This window comes from Antechinus flavipes, chromosome 5 (genome assembly GCF_016432865.1).
Source record: "Antechinus flavipes isolate AdamAnt ecotype Samford, QLD, Australia chromosome 5, AdamAnt_v2, whole genome shotgun sequence".
Taxonomy (NCBI): Eukaryota; Metazoa; Chordata; class Mammalia; order Dasyuromorphia; family Dasyuridae; genus Antechinus; species Antechinus flavipes.
Genome location: NC_067402.1, coordinates 171,580,148 through 171,602,650, shown reverse-complemented (window position 1 = coordinate 171,602,650; position 22,503 = coordinate 171,580,148). Strand labels below are relative to the sequence as shown.

The 22,503-nt window shown below is 34.5% G+C and overlaps 1 protein-coding gene across 4 annotated transcripts in view; it reads right to left on the bottom strand.

The window, feature by feature from the left end:
- Positions 1-22,503, bottom strand: part of PRKCQ (protein kinase C theta) — a 188,903-nt gene that overhangs the window by 55,232 nt on the left and 111,168 nt on the right. For all 4 annotated transcript variants that reach the window (XM_051961551.1, XM_051961550.1, XM_051961553.1 and 1 more), the window contains exon 12: positions 18,077-18,250. In XM_051961551.1, the coding sequence (XP_051817511.1) occupies positions 18,077-18,250 (174 nt within the window). The remainder of the gene's footprint in view (positions 1-18,076; positions 18,251-22,503) is intronic.

The following is a 22,503-nucleotide window of genomic DNA, read 5'->3' as shown; positions in this document are numbered from 1 at the left end:
CCTATGAGAAAAACCTGGGACTGCAGTCTATGGTGGTAAGTCATTCATTCAGAATATTTATTGAGTACCTAGCCTGTGCAGATTAATAAATTGTTGACAGGTAACAAGATGAAGATGTGGTCCCATCTGTCAAATACTTATCATCTTATATAAATATAGTATAAATAGGTTATATGAATATATAGTAATCTAGAATATCAGAGATGTAAGGAATCATGTAGATCATCTTATTTCAGAATATCAGAAACCTAGAGTTGGAAGAAACTTTGGAGGTCATCTCATCCAACTCATCCTTTAACAAAAATCCCATCTATACCTTCTCTGAAAAATAGTCAAATAGCCTTTGCTTACAGATTTCTAGTGCTGGGGAACCAACTACTTCCTGAGGCATCCCGTTCCACTTGCATATAGCTCTAATTTTTAGAGGGCAACTAGATGACTCAGTGGATAGAGCTAAGTTTGGAGTCAGAAAGATGTGATTTCAAATTTGATTTCAGACACTTCCTAATTGTGGGACTCTTAAACTTTGTTTGCCCCAGTCCACAGAAGAACAAAATGGCAGACCACTTTAGTATCTTTGACGAGAAAATCCTTGGGCAATATTAGCAAGTGATGGTCCACAGGGTTACAAAGAATCAGACATGATTAAATGACTAAACAACTGTTGGGAAGTTTTTCCTTACACTAGTTTGAGATTTACCTTTCTATGATTTCCACCTTTTATTTTTAGTTTTGTCCTCTTGGGTCACACAGAACAAATCAGATTCCTCTTCCATTGACAACTTTTCAAATATTTGAACAAATATTGCTGAGGGGTATGTATGTGTGTATCCCCAGTGCCTAGCATAATACTTGGTATACAGCAGGTACTTAATAAATGCTTGTTGATTATTTCCCCCCAAATCCTCTCTTATCCAGACTAAATGTTTCTGATTCCTCAAGCTAACCCACATATAGAATACTTTGAAAACTTCCTAATCAATTTTTTGCTAATTGATATTAATTTTTTGAACTTTACATTGCACTTTACATTGATCCCTAATAAATTTCATCCTATCCGATTGGGCCCCATGTTCTAGTCTGTCAAGACCTTTCTGGATCATGACTGTCATCCAGTATTGTTATTCCTAGCTTCAAGTTATAAGCAAATCTGGCAGACTTTCCATCCATGATAGTTTTCAAGTCCAAGATAGTATTTCAAGACAAAAAATGCTAAACGTACAGGATTTAGGTAGATAATGGGAACCTACTGACCCAGTAATAAAATGCTAAAACTTGGCAGTTGCTTGTGAACCGAGATTCCCGTCACTAGGTGTTTCACTGCTCTCCACTGCTCTCTGATTCTTTCTATCCAGCATCACTATATCACTTCCTGAATGAGCCTATCTCACAGTTTTGATTAACACATAACAATGTATGAAACCATCCTAGTTAAAACCCAAACAACTTGTAACAAGCCAGATGCTACATCCTTTGCTCCTCAAGAAGAAAAAAATGACAAGAGTCACATTTCCAAACATTATGACACAGGACTTAAATTCAGGTCTTCTTGGCTCCAAGACCAATACATTACTTCCAACACTCAGTGTGTGACCATTGATAATCACTTAAACCCCTTTTACTCTTGGTGTTGTGATCTGTAAAAAGGGGGGGAGCGAAATTGATTCTTTCTTCATAGAAATTTGTTCTGATGATCCTAAGGACCGGTAGTAATGATGAAATAGCAGCATGATAAAGTGGAAAGAATACTGGTTGGGAAATGTGAAGTCAGTATTATATGGCTACATAAGTGAAGGCTTGAAGTCCTGGTTTGTTTTGAAGAGACTAGAGTAGCTGAATATGAAGTTCCCTCCAGTTCCTATCTCCGTCTGGATATGATTTCTCCCTCTGAGGGCATCCAGGATATGTTAGCTATAATATCAAATGAAGCGGTTTGGCTGATATAGCTACAGCCTCTCAAGATGCATATAAACCAAAGCTAATAAAGCTAGAGACTTTATTAAGTCTCTCTATAAAAGTATTTTACCTAACTCCACTGCCATAGCCTTTTGCTGGATTGGCAGTTAGATTTAAGTTCCCCCTATGTCCTTTACCATTATTCCTTTAGACAATTTAGGAAATAACCTGTTTTTCTTGATTCTTACTACATTGTTATCTCCCCCTTTCCACCCTGATGACAGGACAGTCTCTGAGTTGGACCAGCTGACTCTTTGTCTAAAACTCTATTAAAATTTTGAAGCCTCAGAGACTCTGGACCTTTGACTATAATGTGAAAGCTGCTGTAAAGTTACCTTTGGCTCAGGGTGATGGGGCTGTGCACTGAGACTATTTCCTATTGACATTTATTCTCCCCCTGCCCTTGTGAGTAGTAATAAACTTTGTTAACTACCATCCCTGTGTGGCTCTGCTGCTCTTAAAACGAACTCTTCTGCTTTATATGGGAATCTGTATTTCTTTAAAAAAATAAATACAGAAGACTTTCAAGGCTTACAATTATTATTTCATTAAAAAAAACTAGTCTTATAAAGTGTGCAGTGGGAGTGGAAGGTATGTGCATATATGACAGAGACAGTGAATAGGGGTAGTGGATGTAAACCTGTATACTTGGGGGTATGTGTGTGTGTGTGGTGTGAGATTTAAGTGGGTGGTATGTGTAAATGCTGATTGTGTATATGGGTGGGGATAATGAGAGTGTATGCATTTTGAAGTTGTGACAAAGATCTTTTTATGGATTATTTTGGAAAACAACAAAACAAAAACCTGAGTATTTTAAATCTCTAAGAGCATAAGTTGGAGATCAGAATTAGACCTACCTTGTCCTCTTGCTATTCTCCTTTCCATTTTATAGATATAGAAACAGACTGTGAAAAACTTACAAAGAGAATTTATGAGTTTAAAGGCTCCTCATTGACCAGCTCATGTCCTCAAAGGATATACCCTCTAAGTATACTCATCTCTAGTTTCTTCCTGGAGATTTCCAATATTATCTCCTAAAGCAGTTTGAACAGCACTACTTATTAGGACATTTTTCCTGATTTAGATCTGATCATTTCACCCAAACTGCTCAATCCAAAATTATATGATCTCTTAGTTGCCAAATCCAATGCCTCTTTCTCAGCCCTCATTCTTTTTGGCCCCTCCACACCTTTGATACTATTAATTTTTCTGTGAGACTCTGAGTTTTTGGGATATCACTTCCTCCTGGCTTTCTTCCTATCTTTGTGACTATTCTTTGTTTCCTTTGCTGGTTTGGGCCATTGGATCATACCTTTTAATTGGATTTTCTCACTATCTTTTCCCATACTCTTCTCTTGCCAAGCTTTATTGATTTCATCTTTGCAACATATCTGGAATATGTCTCCTTCTCTACTCTGGAATGCTACCGCTATGGAGAAGGCCTTCATCACCTTACACTTGGACTATTTCAACAACTTGCTGGTGGATCTGTTTGCCTGAAGTCTCTCCGCAATTGTTCCAATCCATCCCTCAGTCACTAAAGTGATTTTCCTAAAGTTCAGCTCTGATCACATCATCTCCTTACTCAATAAACTCCAGTGTCTTCCTATTGCCTCTAAGATCATACACAAAATGATTTATTTGGTGTTGAGCCCTAAATAAGTCCTTCTTATATTTCCAGTCTTCTTACATCTTACACCCGGGCATGTACTTTGATCTAGTGTTTTTTCTATTAATAAGACACCTCAATTTCACTCTGACCATTTCCTTTAATTTCTTCCCATCTCTGAGATGCTCTTCCTGTCCCACTCTAATTACTGACCTCCTGGCTTCCTCTAAGGCCCAGCTAAAACTTCTCCTACTGGAAGCCTCCTACAACCTCTCTTAATTCCAGAGCCTTCCCTCATTCAATCATTTCCTATTTAACCTGTATATAGCTTGCTTTATAAATATTTATTTTCATGCTATCCCCTCCCATTAAATTGCAAACTCCTTGAGAGCAAGGACTGTTTTCCCCTTGTTTTAGATTTTCAGTGCTTAGCACAGTGCCTGGCTTGTAGTAGGCACTTAATAAATGTTTATTATTTGATTTCAAGCATAAATTTCAAGCCCTCAGTAGTCCAACTCATGCTCCAAAGAACACCCCTTACAAGAATACTTATTACTAGATTCTTCTTGAAAACTTCCATTGGAGGAGAATCTACCACCTTTTGATGCATTCCATTCCACTTTGCACAGCAATACTTGTTAGAACTTTTTCCTGATTTCAAGCATAAATTTTCCTTTTTTGAATTTAATCCTTGCATCTAGTTTTGTCGACTAGAGTAAAAAGAACAAGTGTAATCCTTCTTCCATATAATAGTCCTGCAAATATTTGCATAGTACTATCACGTTCCCCATGGTGAGCTTTTCCTTCTCTAAGCTAAATATTTCCCTGTTTCCGCCATCACGATCTAGGGCTGGAAAGAACCTCAGAGTTCTAGAATTCCTCCATTTTATAGATGAGGAAACTGAAGCTCAGGATGGTAAAGTTGTTTGCTCATTGTATGAGTAATAAGAAAGAATCAAAGTCAGAATTTTGATACTTTAGTCAGCACTCTTTCCTTTGTACCATAATTATAAGGCCTTTAACCATCCTAGATGACTTTCAAGCACCATTCCTAAAATGTAGCATCCAGAACAAGATTCTTCTAGTAACATTTACTCCCATTAGTATAATATGAAAACCTTCTTGTCTCATTGTTCAAAATAACAATAAGCTTTATATAAAGCAGAGTAGGTGGAATCTCTTAAGTGCTACAAAGAACAAATGGTAATAACTTAAAATAAATGATCATGTGCTCCCTCCCCCTCTTCAAGTTTTTTCCCACTCGTCACTGTAACTAATCACAACAATATTAGATGAAAAATTCTATGCAAGTGCAAAAAAAACCAGCTTATAGATCTTAATGAATTCCTACAAAGGGTCCTATTTAAAAATTTACAAATGTGTGTGTGTGTATGTGAGAGACAAACAGGCGTTGGATAAATAACCCTAGTTGGTACGTTCCAAGTGTCTAACTTCAACTCATAATTTCCCATTTGTAATTTGTGTATCTGGGAATTGAGATGGAATCCAAGTTTAATTCAGTGATAATACTTACAAATTTGGGTTGTCATAATAAGTATTAACAGAAAAAATGGTGATTTATATAGCACATTGAATGTCACACTTAATACTACTGACGCTTTTCTTTGGCTTCACAATAAATCTGTCAAAACAGCTCAATCTGGTCCTCATTTTATACTAAGCTAGGGGCATTATGACGAGCCAAATCACTTGTTTGTCATCATTTTTTGAGAGTGGTTCCTTTTTCTCTATTGCTTGGGTTTGAGCCAACAGCAAGACATGCTAGCATTTCTTGAAAAAATGGGAAGGAAAAGAAAAGTATAGAGAAAGGTTTAGTATGACAATTATACCCCAAGGTTGGCTTTCACTTGTGGGGAATTTAGATAATTGTTTATCGAGGCTGATCTTCGGCCAAAGCTTTACTATTCCAGACCTGGTGAATTATGATCATTTACCATAATGAATTTAAATATGTGTTCAGCAAAAACAAAAAAAAATGTGAATTTTGAAGTTTCATGGTACGGGGGAAAAAGCACCGACTGGGTTGAAATACTACCTTGTATGCTTTGAATTGTGAGTAAAATTACATAGTTCTCCAGATTTTAGTTTTTTTCATCTGCAAAATGAAAGTTGCTCATGGTTACTTTAAACTCTAGGTCATAAGTAATATGATTGTAAGACTGAGGCACCTGATAGGTGTCCACAACTAATAGGGCTAAGTCTTGAGAGATTTATGAATATTTTGAAAATTTCAATTACAGCCTTCAAAATAATGGTAAATATCCCAGAATCATACTTTTGATGAAGGGATGGAGAAGAAATCAAACTCAAGAAGACTTCAGGACAGGGGATAGTTTGGACTCTTGTAGGGTGACTGCCCATTACAGTGGCCCGGGAGCATTTGCAAAACTTAAAGTACTAGCTATGACTATTAGCTATTATCAAGGTTACACAGCAAGTAAATAAGATGATTTCTAAATTCTCTTGCTGCACAAGGCTCAGTCTTGGATTCTCTTTTTTCTTTACAATCTAATTCTTGGTAAATGCATCAGCTCATGTGGTTATGATTATCATTTTTATGAAAATGACTTCAGCCTCAGGCCTATGTAACAAACAATAGGCCTACAACCTGCCTATTGTACATTTAAAACTAATTATCCTGTATTTATCTCAAAATCAACATTCCTCAAACAGAACTCATTATTTTTATTTATTTATTTGGGGGAGGGAGTAATTGAGATTATGTGACTTACTTAAGGTCTGTTTAAGGCCAGATTTGAACAACTCAGGACCCCCTGCTCTCTCCATTATACCACCTACCTGTCCTTTGAGCTCAGTATTTTAAAACTCCCAATCCTCCCTTCCTAACTTTTTCTTTCCCCTAACTCAAATTCACATCCTTGGAGTCATATATCATGCTGTCTTTCTTTCATATAATTCCTTGAAGATGTTCTTAATCTTGTCCTCCTCTGGAGTGTCTTGTTAGCTAAATGTTGCTGCTCTTTACAACAAACATCTGTCATTCCATGGCCCTCTGTGTGATCATCATTAGTTATCTAAAAGCAGCGGTGTTCCTTGTCTGGCTGCTGCACAGAGACATCGATAAAATGTTTGCAATGTAAAAATGGGCCTTGGTTATTAGAAGGAGTTTGGAGTTATTTCCTGAAAGCATTTCAGCCTGTTTTCTTTTTCCTTTTCAACCCTTTGCTTGGCCATTGTCATCTGAATTTTCTGAGATTATATATAGGATGTATTGTATATGTATATATGTATATACATACAGATGTGTATATACATGTATATATCTATATATATATATACATATACATACACACATATTAGACAAGTTCTATAAAGTATCCATTTGGATGCATATTGAAATCTGTGCAATGAACTTTCTTCTCACATTCAGTTTTCCCTGAATGAACAGGGCAAACTTCATTTACTGATTATGAATCTTGGAATTTTATGTAATTAAGACAGTATCATCCACAAGCAGGAATACCTAGAGTCCCTTCATAATTTCCAGGAAATATTTCTTTGGCCCGGCCTCTGTGCTAGAGCTTCTTAATCGTAATGGCAAACACTTTTATCGAGCATCTCTTTCCCTGTTTTATTTTTTATATAATATTTATTAGCACAGAGTTATTGAGAAAGGTAATTTCTAATTCTATCTTCTAAGGAATTTTGAATAAACTTGATGTGTGAATGGGAGATATTTTGTTATAAATGAACCTGTAAGGTAAAATTTTGTTTCTCAGTATCTTATTTTTTAAAATTAAAATTAAAATTAATTTAAAATTTTTAAAAATTACCAATAATCACAATAGATCTTAAATTCTTGACATCTTTCAATCAATTGAGAGATTACCAATTAATATCAAGTTAAGTATCACTTGTGTCCCCTATACTGCTAGTGCCTTTTCTCCAATTTGCCCTAGATATGTTCTCCCTCTCTCATTGTTCTATTATTTAAGCCATATCCTATTCTTTGTGATCCCATTTGGAGTTTTTGTCACAGAGATACTGGAGTGCTTTGCCACTGCCTTTCTCTAGGTCATTTACAGATGAGGAAACTGAGGCAAATGGGATTAAATGACTTGCCCAGAATGACATAACTAGTAAGTATTTGAGGCTAGATATAAATTTGGGAAGACTCATTTAGGCTTTGTACTCTATCTACTGTGTCCCTTAACTGCTCTCATCTTTCTTATTATTATACTGTATGTTTTATGGAGGCAGGTATTACTTTTGCCTTTCTTTATAATACTAGTACTAATACTTAGTACAGTGTCTAACATATTTTAAGTACTTATTAAATACTTGTTGACTGACTCACACTTGTTCCCTGCTAATGTTTTTATCCAAGGTGCCTCAATAAATGGCACTCATAAAATTTTTGTCTATATAGAACATAGGTCAGTAGTCACTGATGTTTCATTTTATGCTGCAAAGTACTGGCAAGTTTGAGAATTTTTGCCTTTGGAATGTTTCTTTCAGATATCTTATATATTAGATTTTCAATTGCCTCATAGTTCTATTACCTCCAGGATGGATTTTCTCTATATCCTGTTGCTTTTTCTGCCATTATTCTCTATAGTACCATTTCTTTTTCCTCTGTTAGCACCTCAGGGACTATGATATAAGGGTCTAAGTGTGATGGTTAGTTCACTATTCTCAATGTGGGGAAAACAACCAACAATCTGTCAGGATGTGTTTTTTTGCAAATCTTTTCTATTTTTTCTTCTTTTTGTAGTTCTTCCTACTTTTCATCTTTGAATGCTCTTGGGAGTAATTATATAGCTAAGATTTCTGGTGAAATAAGTAAACTAGTTTTATCTTTTGCTGCTTCTCTTATGAGATGATATTCCTCATAATCGTCCAACATTCTTCTTCCCAAGATAGCCAAAAATAGGAATGAAGTTGACCTAGGATTTCATTGAGATAGCAAACTCTCAGGGAGGAAACATTTTCTCTCAAGGCAGATCAGTTTAGAGAATTGCCCAAAGCCAAAGTGAAAACTTGAGACCCTTTTGTTTCTTAGAATGTAGCAGAACTAGATTAAAATGTAATTGAGAAATGTTTAACAAAATAAATAAAAATACAAAAAGCTGATATAGGGTTTACAAGGATTTGTGTCTATTTGAGCTGGATACCACTGGCCTAGAGCCTTGGCTGTTAAGGGCTTCACAGAGCCAGTATGTATGTATCTGACATTAGACCTGATCCCTCATCTGCCTTAATCAGATAATCTTTTTATGCTTATTGCTTCTCTCAATTACAAAAACAGAAACACCCCCTCCCCCAGCTCCCCTTTTTTGTTCTTAGTATTTCTAAAACATTATAGGATTAGATCTTGTGTCTATCTTCTACATTAAAAAATTTAAATTGGTTGGTTGATGAATTCTCTCAACATTTTTTTCTCCCTCTGTGGTACCTATTCCATTTTCCAGCATCTTTTAAAGATCATGTGGCTCAGGCACCTATTCTTTTAATTACTTATGATATAGTCCATCTTGACTTGGTCATTTCAGCTGATCAAGAGAAGCTATAGATGCTCCTTATACTGTTTATATTGGATATCAATTCCCTCTAAGCCATTTTTGTTCTGGCTTTCCCAATACAAAGATTACTTTTCTTGGCAGAGAAAAACAGAAGCAAGATAAAAATTGAGCAGCCTTGCCTCGCACTGTCCTCTGACACCATCTATTTGTCCATTGTCCTATTTATTCTCTGGATTCCAAATCCAACTCTATAGCCACTTTACCATGCTTTCTCTCCCCATTCTTGCTAAAAGAAAACAAACTTTTTTTGCCGTTAGCTATCCTTTCCAAATTCCACTCATTTTGAGCCAATATTCAGGACAATATTCTTACAGAACCAAGGCATTTCTTTGTGTTCACTTTAATCTTCTTTCTAAAAGAAGATTATATATGTTTTTTAAAAGTCTGACTTGGTTGGTAAGTTCCCTGAATAGGCTCCTCATCCTCATTAGACAATTGCTTCCTTTACTATTCCTCAGGACAATTTTTTTCTTTGTGTTTTCATAATTTAATTTTACTGTTATACCTCAATTTTTTCACAGTATAGGCCACTCTGAGGTTAGAGTTCCTAGAGGCATTAGTAGTGTCAATTAAATCACAGATAGGCTTTTACAGAAAGCTTTCCCATCAGGCCTTATAATTAATAAAGTACACTGTCATCGGAGTGCATTTTCTGAATATCTGCTCATGATTCACAGCCTGTACTAATGACACAATAAAACACTAACTGTCTTGTGAGGTTTGAGGTTCCAATTTCCACTCTATAAAGAAGGTCATTTTTAGCTTATGTCTGACAGCACAATTACATTAAAGCCTCTGGAAAGAAGCAGATGATTGAGTAATGCTGAAGTACTCCTGTCTAACAAGAAAGCATTTGACATACTATTTAATAAACTGTATTTATTTATTAACATCCAATTTTATAAACGTGCTATTCTATTTTGGGCACTATAACCAATTAAAAAATCGAAAAATTATAGTAATTTATGGCTTTGAATTTATATCTTCTATACAATAAAGGCAATAATCAATATTTGGTTAGATAGCTCTCCCAGGCTTTTCAGTTGTGAAACTAAACCTCCAAGTCCTTTAAGAGTTGTAAAGTGAGAGACACTTAGATTTTGCAAAAATATGTATGTATGTTTGGCCAGACATTTCCTGGTATGGAAACTCCTTTTCTAATGAAGATGAACAGTTTCTCTATAATATAGCAATAAAGAATCTTAGAGCGTTTCTTGGGCTAGTTAGAGATTAAGTAATTTAAAGTTACCATATGTCAGGATCTAGTTCACTGGGAACTCTTTACACAAATGAAATCACAGACCTGGTAAAAATTTTGTATGCAACTGGGTCTTTGGTTTCACCTTTGTAGGAATCTGTCAGTGAAGAACTACCTTTTATCAATGCAGGATAGTACTTTGCTACATAGAGTTTTTAGGGAATTATCCAGGGCACCAAGACTTTAAGTGATTTGTTTAGAGTCACACACCTAATATGTTTTTACACCCAGATCTTGACTTGAAGAGCTTCCAAGTTAAGAAGATCTGGGTGCAAATTCAAATATAATATGTGTGTGTGAATACACACACACATATATTTAATTGAAGGATATTTACTAGTGATTTAAGAACATGTACTAATACAATGGGAAAAGGATATATAATAACAAAAGATTTCGACATAAGTATTCTAACATGCAAAGTCAAGGCAACAATATAGGAACTGTAAAAAACATTTTAATCTCTTTTTTCAAACAACAGATGTATGCTAATTTCAGCAGTTTGCACGACCAGATCCTTTTAATTATATTGCTATTGTTGTAAAAAAGAAATCTGGCCAAAACCCACATCATCATGAGGCACATTTCCCCCCACTCTACCATCAAAGCACTGAGTCTTCAAAAGCAATGCCCTTGGAATAGTGACAAATAAGGACAATCTGGTGTAGTAGAATTAACAATAAATTGAAAATAAGGACGAATGTTCATTTCCTGGATTTTTCTATTTACTATCTGTGTGATCTTAGGACTCAATATGCTCATCTTTAAAATTAGGCAATGGATTCATAATGATTGTACAGCTCTGATACTTATCGGTCATGTAATTTTGAAAAAAAAAGTTATTTTACTGGATCGCAATTTCCTTGTTTTTAGAATTAGATTATTTGGATTAGCTATTCTCTAAGGTCTCTTCTAATTCTTAGTTTAATAGCTTAAAAAGATAGGATCTCTGACTTTTAAAAAATTAAGTTTCAAACCTATTCATTTTCAAATTGTAGAAAGCTCAATGATAGATGATAACTTTTAATTTTAACCAATGTATTAGGATCAAATAATGTCTCAAAAAGTCTTTATTGGTAGGTTGAGGGTATAAGCATCTAAGATGGGATTCCTAGATCTGCATGATTTTAAGTCATATTCAATTCACTGAACATATATTAGGCAACTATTATGTGCAATGCATCCTTTCCAATGCTTGGGTGAACATCTTCTTCCTGGGCTCCTATTCTCAAACAATCAATTTAATTGTCAAATCTTATGGTCTTTAGTTAGTTATCATCCTCATTGACCTATCTGCTAAATATGTCACTTTTGAGAGCACTCTCCTGGATCCTAAGCTCATTCCAAGTTTTCAAGATGCTTCTCTCTTCTCGGTGCTCATCTTTCCTATGTGACTATTTTTCAGTCTTTTTGATTGTATTACCTTATCCATTTCCATTCTTTCACACAATTGTAGGTATTCTATAGGCCCTATTCTCTCTTTCACTTGTTGATTTTGTAAGATCACCTAAGGTTTAAGAATCATCATTACTCAAATGATTCATAAATCTCTCTTTCTCTCTCTATTATATATCTCTCTCTCCCTAGTTTCTCTCCTAAATTCCACTTTCACATTAATAACTGCCTATGAGGCATTTTGAACTGGGTGGCAGGGAGATATCTTAACAAATCTAAAATTATCTTTTTTCTAACCCACCCCATCATCTTTTTTCTTTTCAAAGTTTAGGAGTCATTCTTGATAATACACTTTTTCTCATCTCTAATCAGCTGCTAATATTGTCAACATCTCCTTTCTTCCTAGGCTCACAAGCTAGTTCTTGCCCTCCCCATCATTCATGAATTATTATCCCAATAGTGCCCCAATTGTTCTCTCCATCTCTAGTTTTTCTCCTCCTTTCACTCTCTAGTGAGTTGCTAAATTGATATTTCTAAAATCAAGTCTGATCATGTCACTTCTTTACTCCATATCCTTGACATTTACTTTTAGGGATATGTACAAGATTAATTTGTAGGGGCATTTAAAACTCCTCCTAATCTGGCTATGTTATCTTTCTAGGCTTTTTTTCAACTTTACCCCTCTTTATGTACAGTCCAGTCCTATCAAAAGGTCCTCCTTGCTGCTTCTCACACATGCCTTTTCATTTCTCATCTTTATTTCTTTGATCATAGTGACCCTATGCATAAAAGGCACATTCTCCTCACTTTTGTTTCTTAGAATCCCTGTATTTCTTCAAAAAATGAGTCACTTCCTCATGAGTCTTTTCCTGGTCTCTCTCAAATGATATTTTTACCAAATTATTTTGCATTTAAAATATATTTATATGTGAACACATCATTTCCCCTGTTTCACTTTTGATTTTATATCTCTGGTACTTAACACTGAGTTAGAACTGTTGTTCAATTGTGTCTGACTTTTTGTGACCCCATTAAATTTTTTTTGGTAAAGATACTGACGTGTTTTGCCTTTTTACAGATGAGGAAACTGAGGGACCCTGTGCCAAAGGTCACACAATTAATAAGTGTCTGAGGACAGGTTTGCACTTAGAAATAAAAGCTTTCTTTATACCAAGGCCAGTGTTTTATCCATTTTGCCACCTAGTTGTCTGTGAAGTATATTAAGCATTTAATAAATGTTTCTTCTTTAACTGAAGGCACAGTGCTAGTAAAGTACTTAACTTTCTTGAGTCTTAATTATGTCAAATTATGATGATCTCTAAGATCCTCTCTATGGATAACCTGAAATGAAACACTGAAGAAATAGGAGGGAAGTAATGTTCATTTGCATTTTCTATCCATTTTTAATAAGAATATTAAAAAGAATAGGAAATCCTAAAAATAAAGGCTTCATACTTTTTTCTGTTAATGTCCACAAATTTAAAGAAGCATATACTTGTAATGGGAGTAATTGAATATACTTAAACATAGGAATATTATATCTAACAGTAGAAATGTCCATATAAGACATACAGAAATATCATGTGCAGAAGAGAAATGCCTAGAAATTGTAAAAATTCTTGAAGTATTTTCACTTTTCTAAAACAAATATTAAAAAAACCCAATAGTTCTTTAAATTGAATATATAAAATTTTACAAACATTCTAGGGAATAGATATATGGAAGTAATATTAAACTAAAAATAAACAAGGATGCAGAAAACTATATATACATTGAATTTTTAAATTAAATATGTACTATTACATATACAATTAATGTTTTATGATGATATCTAAATATAAATATGTGGACATAATATGTATATACCTATAATACATATTAGCTATTATTATTATGAAGGGAGAGGAAATTGGAAGAGAGAAAAGAAAGAAAAAAATAAATGATTTTCATTAAAGGTCTTATTTTGATGCCTCTTGATAGCATGAGAATGACTCTGAGTTCCTGAAAACTATCTAATAAAGGGTAGAAGAATTACCAAATTGCTGTAGAACAGAAACAAAATCACAGGTTTGTAAATTATTGAAGTAGAAATATACATAAGGGAAATGAACAAAGATAGATGAGAGAGAAGGGAGAATGGGACAATTGTTATTTTTTGTTTTGAATTTCATTTCACATTGATTAGTTATTAAGTTAAAATGAAAAAAATAAAAAAAAATTATTGGTGGATAGATGGTCCAGCTGCTCTGAAATAGACAGAAAACTAGATAGAAAGTCCAATTTTCTCATGAGAGTAAGTAAATGTCTTTTTAATAGGAACATGAAAAAAAAGAAAACATGGAAAATTAGAAAGTAATGAAAACCATGTCAACATAACTAGTCAAATATTAAGTAAATAGGGTAACATTACTGGGGTTGAATGAATGACTGCTTCCCATTATTAGGGAAATTAGCTAATGATTTTATGGAACTGATAATTATTTGCAAAATTTCCAAGTTGACCTAACCAACTTCATTCATCCCAGAAAATAAAATTTAACTCTGCTCTTAAGGAAAATTTGCTGACAGAAAGTGAAAAAGAGGTTGATAATTTTATTATCTTGATTATTTTGTTTCTGATAGTTGATAATAATAAATTCGAATAAAAGAAACACTATTTTTTGGGGGGCATTGAAGTAAATATACAAGATCTCAAAAGTAGAAAACAATATGCCATTTTTTTTGTTTTGTCATTTGTTTTGACTTAAGTAAAAAATGTTTTAGGATTTACTGATTCTGCTATTGCTAGTACAAGAAGAATGGATGGGAACCTGACCTTTGAAAGCAAAGTGACTTTGAAAATTATTACTTGGGCAGCTAGATGGCACAGTGGAGAGAGCGCTAAGCATGGAATCAGGAGGGCTGAGTTCAAATTTGGCCTCAGACACAATTTTGTGACCCTTTCCAAGTCATTTAACCCTGTTTGCCTCAGTTTCCTCATCTGTAAAATAAGTTGGAGAAGGATATAGCAAACTACTCCAGTATCTCTGCAATGAAAATCCCAAATGGGGTCATGAAGAGTTGGATATGATTGAACAACAACATTATGACTTATGTGGAAAGAACATTTTTAATTGTGTGGAATGTGTCTAGCATGCCCACTGTCAGATGGTACAGTTTTATGAATGATTTTACAGTGGAAAATTTCACTATGGAAATCAACAGAATGAGTTGATTTTGGTTGAATGTCCAGATTTGGAATCTAAATTTTCCTAATGCTCTAGGATTAGAAAATTGTGTCTAACAAGGACAAAGTATTAAAACAAGATTAAAATATTAAAATAAGTTTTGGAATAACAAATGGAACATCTTTAAGAAAATGGTAATTATACCACTAAGAAAAAAATACTTAAAAATTCTCCTTGATATGGAACTCAGAAGAAATCAATAAAATTAATTTCAAAGACAAAGAAGGCAGTCCTCTATCACCTAGCGACTAGTACAATTGGTTCCTAGTTGGTCTCTTTGACACTCCCATCCAACTGCCAGGGTGGTTTTCTTTTTCCTTTTCCCTTTCCTTTTAAAATTTTTTCCCAGTTCCAGATAAAAACAAATTTTAACATTTGTTCAAATTTTTTTTGAATTTCAAATTCTATCCTTTCTTCTCTCCCCTCCTTGCCTTGAGAAGGCAAGCAATTTGATATAAATTATACATGTGAAGTCATGCCAAAAACTTAAATATTAGTCACATTGTGAAAGAAAACACAAGTAAAAACAATTTTTAATCTTCATGTAAAAGAAAACACAAGTAAAAACAATTTTTAACCTTCATGTAAAAAAACTGCAGAGTATTTTAAAAATGTTGACCTAATCACTCCATCTTCTCCTTCTCCCTACTCCTCCTTGCTCAAGCTTACTGAACTCTCTCACCTAGTAGGTCAAATATAAATTCTGGCATTTAAAGTTCTTCATAATCTGGCCTCTTCTGTATCTTTCTAAGTTTTTTATATTTCATTCCTTTCCTTACACTATAACCCACAGCCACACTGGCCTACCTGCAGTTCAAATGGCCTTGATTAATTATTCTCTCTCTGCTTTGCATTCAGCTATCCATCCATCCCTCCTCTGTTCTCCTGCCTCACTTTTGCCTCTTAGTCCCTTTGAATTCCTTCAAGAATCAGGTCAAATCTCATCATCTGCAAGAGACTTTTTATGGTTTCCCCAGGAAAGTGCCTTCCATTTACTCTACATGTATCTTTCTCATCCAAATGTGAACGCCTTGAGGTCAAAAATTGATTTTGTTTTTGTACCCTCAATATTTAGATGTCTGCTGACTGATTAGTTGAGTTTGCAGTCAGAAATGAAGAGGCACCTGCACTGAGATGATGGCTGATGCTTGGAATGAATTTTTAATAGGGAGAAAGTATAAATAGAAAAAAGAAATTGATGGTCCAGAAGAAAACTTTGGGAAACACAACATTTTAAGAGAATGGAATCAGTGAAGAGGATAAAGTGGTACAAGAATTTGAAACGTGTTTTCTTTGAATTTGCGAGGAAAAAATACCCATGTTGACTTCCTGACAACAGCAAAAAATAATATCTAGAGTTTATATAGCATTTTTAAATTTGTAAAGTGCTTTCGAAATATTTCATTCTCACGACAACCCTGTTAAGTAGATGGTATTTGCATCTACTTTTTACAGATGAAGAAGCTGAGATTTAGGGGGATTAAGTAACCCAGTGTCACAAAGCAAACAAGTGTGTGAAGCAGCATTTAAACCTAAAGAGGTCTTCATAATTCCAGCTTCAACACTGTATCTATCATACTACCCAGCTGCTATTAAGTGTGTGAAACAGGATTGTTTTTTCCTTATCTTCCTGGTTGTACAGCCAGCACTCCATACATTATACCATGCTGCCTCTCAGACCAATGAGCAAAACTCAGAAGACCTGGGTTTTCAATTTAACTCTGTCATTACTGTAGCTTAGGCCCTCTGTAAAATGAGATGAATTCTAAATCCTTTCTAATTTTAAAATTCTAAAACTCTAAATCAACTTAACCTAGAGTCCATAGATTACTATTTGTATCCCTTGCCACCCAGGAATCTGCAGATTTGGATGGAGAAAAAAATTATATTTTAATATAGTTTCCTTTCAATTCTACAGACTTTTATGTATTTAAGAACAGATGTCCCTTCCACATTGTTGGGGTTATGGATGCAGTGCTCCTGTGACCTGAAAAACTGGTATGAATTTTTTTGGCCTTCTCTTTATTACAAAAAAGTCTGAATTTTTTCTTTTATGGAGTGTTTACTGTGCCATATTATAAAATTTGTGTCAAGTTTTTGTTTACAGACTCTTTGTTCATAGGCAGCTTATGCAAAATTTCTCCAAAATTCCCATTTAATTTCTCATGCCAATCTGCATTATATTGAAACTGTGATGGGGAAAGTTGTAATATGGAATGGATAATTATATTATTCTAATGAGTCCACTGATTTCACCAAAAGGATCCAAAGGGTTTAAATGATACAAAAATAGTTAAGAACTCCTAGTTCAGGAATTTTTTTGGTGAATTTATATCTATATTCATGATTTTTGGGCAAATGTAGCCCTCTCAGATGTTTTTAATATTCATCCTCTAAAAGAGTTTGAATCTCCATATTGGCTAGTCTATTTCACTCTGGCCCAACTTAAACAAATGATTTAGGAGAGGAAATTTTATTCAAAAATAAACATTTTAGAGTCCATATAGGTGAAAGAGGAATGGAAATGCAGGTGTTTCTACTTTCTGGTCCCCTTAACACATTATTATATATTTACTAAGCCCCATCCTGGCTCCCAGGATTTTCCTTTTGGAATATTTGATTACACAAGTATTTTGACCTAAGTGGTGCTGGGAAGGCCTTCTCCATGTACCCTTCTCCTCTCACATGCATCCTTTGACTATTTGTCATAGTGTGAGAAATACCACCATAGCACCTTGCCTAAATACCATTAATTGGTTATTGATAAGGAAGGAAACAGGGATTTATTCAGTGCCTATTACATGCTAGGTATTGAACTAAGTACTTTACAAATATTATCTTATTTAATATTCTTAGTAATCCTGGGAGATAAGTACTCTTATTATCCTCATTTTTACAGTTGAAGAAATAGATGCAATTCAATTAATCTCTGGATTGACACTTGAAGTCAGTGGAACTAGAGATGAGGTTCTCACAGTATGGCTGAATTTGGTACCCCAGTTCTGGACAGCTTACAACCACTATGCTTTTAGGGACGAATGATCTAAATAAACGTGTCATTCTGTACCTCAGTTTGGAATGTGCAGTATACATGAGTTAGAAATGGATGTTCCCAGGCCAGTGAAAGGACTCGCTTTTCCACCATAGTGCATTCCACATCATCATCCATCAAAACAACATCTTTCTTCAAAGCTTTTACTGCAAAGAACTGGTTTGTTTTCTTGAATTCTGCCAGGAATACCTTGGAAAGAAATAAGTGATTGATTTACATTTGTCAATAAAAAAAGGAAAGAAAGTCCACAAAACTCTTCTAAGGACTAAGGGTTAAGATTTTACTCTTGAGCCGGAATAGAGATTTGCTTCTACGGGCTTAGGGTATTCCTTAACATTTCAATACTATAAAACCTTTGTTGAAGTTTCTTTTATGAAAAAATGCTCTAAAATTTAACTTTTGGTTCTCATTTCAAGTTTTATTACAGTTTTAAAAATACTATGGCATGAGATATAATATTCCCTGGGCCTAAAAAATGCGGCAACTACTGAGTTCTCTATTTCCACTAGGCTGAAGGATGAAAGGTAGGTAAGAATAAATACAACATACACTTTTTGAGAAGGTCCCCATTTCTATCACAAATACACATTTTTTTTTCTGTGATGGTAATACAGAATACAAAAAGTTAGATCCCAACTAAGTACAAATATAAAATTTCCTTTTCACATTGGCACTATTTAAAGCATAATTATGTAAAGCCTGGTAATGGTTGAGCCCAATGGAAATATGCAGTGCAAATCAGAATAATGGGCCATTTCAGGAGATGAATCACTCTTACTAGTTAGGACCTAGCTGTATTTAAGTTTCTCTATTATCATCTGTTTCCCCTCCCCACAATTTAAACTAATGTCAGTGCTCAGACTAGGGACTAGGGAGAACCTCAATCTTAGGTAATTGAGGTGATTGAATAGTTAAAGTGCCCATATATTGGCACTGGTGGATAAGTTATCTTGCTAGTTTCAAGCGATTAGTTATCCCTTTATAAGAGAAGCAGCATCAAGGGTGTTGAAAAGTTGGATGACTATGGTAAATATACCACATAAAGGTTTCTCATTCATACCTCCTGTTTCCCTGCAGAATTTTGTGAAAAGTTTGGAGATCAAGATTTTGGATTAGGAAAATACTAAACCCCAAGGTCTTGGGAATAATCAATGAGAGTTACCGCTAGGTTCTGATTTTTTGAAACAATATATTCTGAGAAATGGCCACATTATTAGAATTCACACTGCAAATTTCTACTGGGCTAGAACCAGTTACCATATTTTACATAATTATAGCTTCAAATAGGATAAATTCAAATACTGGTGACTGGTTTAGGGGATTCACTGTTCATTCTAATCGGGACCTTAAAATCACTATGTGTCCACTGAAAAAAGAAAACCTAAGGATTATGATCTATTTTCAAATACTTCCTCTTCCCTCTCCCCTAATCATTTTGAGTCTACTGTTCTTATATGAAAAGGGTAGATATTTCCCTGAGGAATCATAAATTATAGTAAGGGAGGCATTTGAGCAAAAGGGGATATAGAATCTCAGTTGGAAGATAACTCAAAAGCCATCGAATCCAATTTATATGGATAGGAATTACTTCTACAACTTATCAATAAATAGTCATTCATCTCTTTTGCTTTGAGACTTCTAATGATGGAAAGGGTAGAGAATCCAGGATTTCTCTCAAACTAGACTATTCCTCCATTCTAATTCTTAGGGAATTTTTTCTTGCACCAGTATAACTCCCATCACTATGACTTCTAACCATCGCTCCTAGTTCTGTCCTCTGGTCCTTATTACTTAATCCTCTCCCACATTTCCAGTCTTCTCCCATCTTACTTCCCAATATGTATGCTTCAGTTCAGTGACAATGGCCTCCCAATCATCCTCCATCCCTGGAAAAATCTCACTATCTCTAGGAAGCCTCTATTAATTATTTTTCTGTTTTCTATTTATATTTCTATAGTTCACTTTGTATATATTTGTTTGTATGTTATCTCTCCATTAAACTGTAAGCTTTTTGAGGTCAGGGACTGTTTTTTTGTCTCTCTTTGTAACTTCAGAGTTTAGCATAGTGCCTGGAACATAGAAAGTGATCAATAAATGTTTGGGGCAGATAGATAGAGTGTGGTCCTTGAAGTCAGAAGCCTCATTTTCCTGCATTCAAATCTGTGTGAACCCAGGCAAGTCATTTTACCCCCTTTGTCTCAGTTCCTCATATGTAAAATAAACTAGAGAAGGAAATGGCAAAACACTTCAATATCTTTGCTTAAAAAACAAAAAAAAAACAAATGGGTTTGCAAAGAGTGGACAAAACTAAATAACAAAAAATGTTTACTGATTGATTGAATTAGGGCAAGTTGGTTGCCTTTTGCTTATGTGCTGTTACCTTGCAGTACACTGAAATACCTAGATCTTTTTCAGTTTTCTCCCATTCTGTACTGAATGACTGATTATTAAATTCCAAATGTAAAATTGCATTTGTTCCTATTCAATGGCATTGGGTTTAATTAGCCTATTGTTCTAAACTGTAAAGATCTTTTTAAATTATGATCATAGCTCTACCTTCCCATTTCCTGACATTAGCAAATTTGAAAAGCATGCCATTTATGTTCTCCTACAAAAGAGTACAACATTCCCATGATAGATAGAAATATTAAACAGCTTATGATCCCTGGAGTATATACTAGATTCCTTGTTTTTAAGATGACATAAACTACTTCTGTTCTTTGGATCTGATCACTTAGTCAGTTCTGAATTTACTTATTACATTTTCTAGTCCAACTCTATTTATCTTGCCTGCATGAATGACTGTCCAAAACAATGATAAAGTATAGGGGACAGCTACGATCAGGTCAGAGAACATGGTCAAGTCACTTAACCTCTACCTCAGTCTTTTCATCTGTAAAATGGAAATAATAATAGCACCTATTGTGAGGAAAAAAATAGTGCTCGGCACAGAATGGATACTATATAAATATTAGTCATTATTATTATTAGGTAGATTACCAATAGCATTTATCCCTTCGGATACTAAGTAACTTTTTTTTTAAACAAAGGAAATGAAGTTATCTAGCATGATCCCTTCTTGGTGAAGATGTGCTGATTTTTATTGATTAATGTTTTTTTTTCCAGTAAAAATATAAAGGAGAGGAGAGGTAAATTAGAAAGGAAGATGGTAAGATGGAAGAATCTACAAGGATAGATGAGGATAGAAGAGGAAAATTGGGAAAGATGGGAGAGAACAAGATAGAGGGAGTCAAGATAGAGAAAAATTGAGAGGAGGAAAGGAAAGTCCCTTTAATAGGATCTCTGTTACAATAATGTGAGAAATGTAGAAATCTATTCTTTATCTTTCTTCTTGCTTTAAGTTTGAACTGAGAGTTCAAATTTTCTGCTCTTTAGGTAAACCACTTTGCAAACAGTAGGCACTTAGCAGATACTTTCCAGAGTGGATGACTAAATGAGATAATGAGGTACTTGTACAAAGAATAAAACTGGATCTATTATTTGTGCATCATATATTGACATAATTTGTAGATTTAACTGAATGGTTTTCTTATTCAAATTTGGAAGAGTGCAGGCTTGGGGACAAAAAGGAAAAACCATTTCATTAACAATTAAAACTGCTCTTGCTATAATTATTTCTTTCAATAAACACCCCAAACCAGCTATAAACTAAGTAACTGAAATTGACAGAATGTGTTTAGGATTTTTGATAATATGTTATAATTGCACATTAATTGATGACAAATGATAACGAAGAGTAGCTATAAAATTGTTGTGCCCAGATTAATGACAAATGAATTTCTAGTAAATAATATTATTATTGCAAGGACCATCTAAATGGTTGCAGTTTGAAAAGAAGAGAAACTTCTAGTGTAGACACCCAAATTCTGAGTAGATTACAGCTTAATGCAGGTGCTGGTGCTAACTTGTATTTTAGTTTGCTCATTATAATTTGGGTGGTCTCTGCCGAAGTCTGGAGAACAGGTGTCTAAATATTACATTGATAGGAATTATACAAATGCATAAAGCAGTATGATCCTTCTCAGGTGGGGAAAGACCCATGCCAGTGGGCTGTAGTGCCAGTGAACTTTTTCTAGGGCTTAATGTCTTAGCTTGAAAATTCCCTACCCTTCTTGATGTTGGGGTTGACACATTTTAATTGCCCATGATAATTGGTCAAGATTATATACAGAAGATTTTTAGTCCCCTTTTTGGTTATCGTAAGAGTTGAGGAGACCTTGGCAGTCATCTATTCCAACCTATATCTGAAAAGAATCCTTCTCCATCTTCCTTGACAAAAGATGGTCCAGTCTTTGTTTCAAGTTGTCCAATGAGGGGGAATCCATGACTTCTTAAGGAAGCCCATTCCACTTTGAGAAAATTGTAATAATTTGGAAGCTCTTCCTTCTGTGAATCTTAGATCTTATTCAGCACTTTGCAAA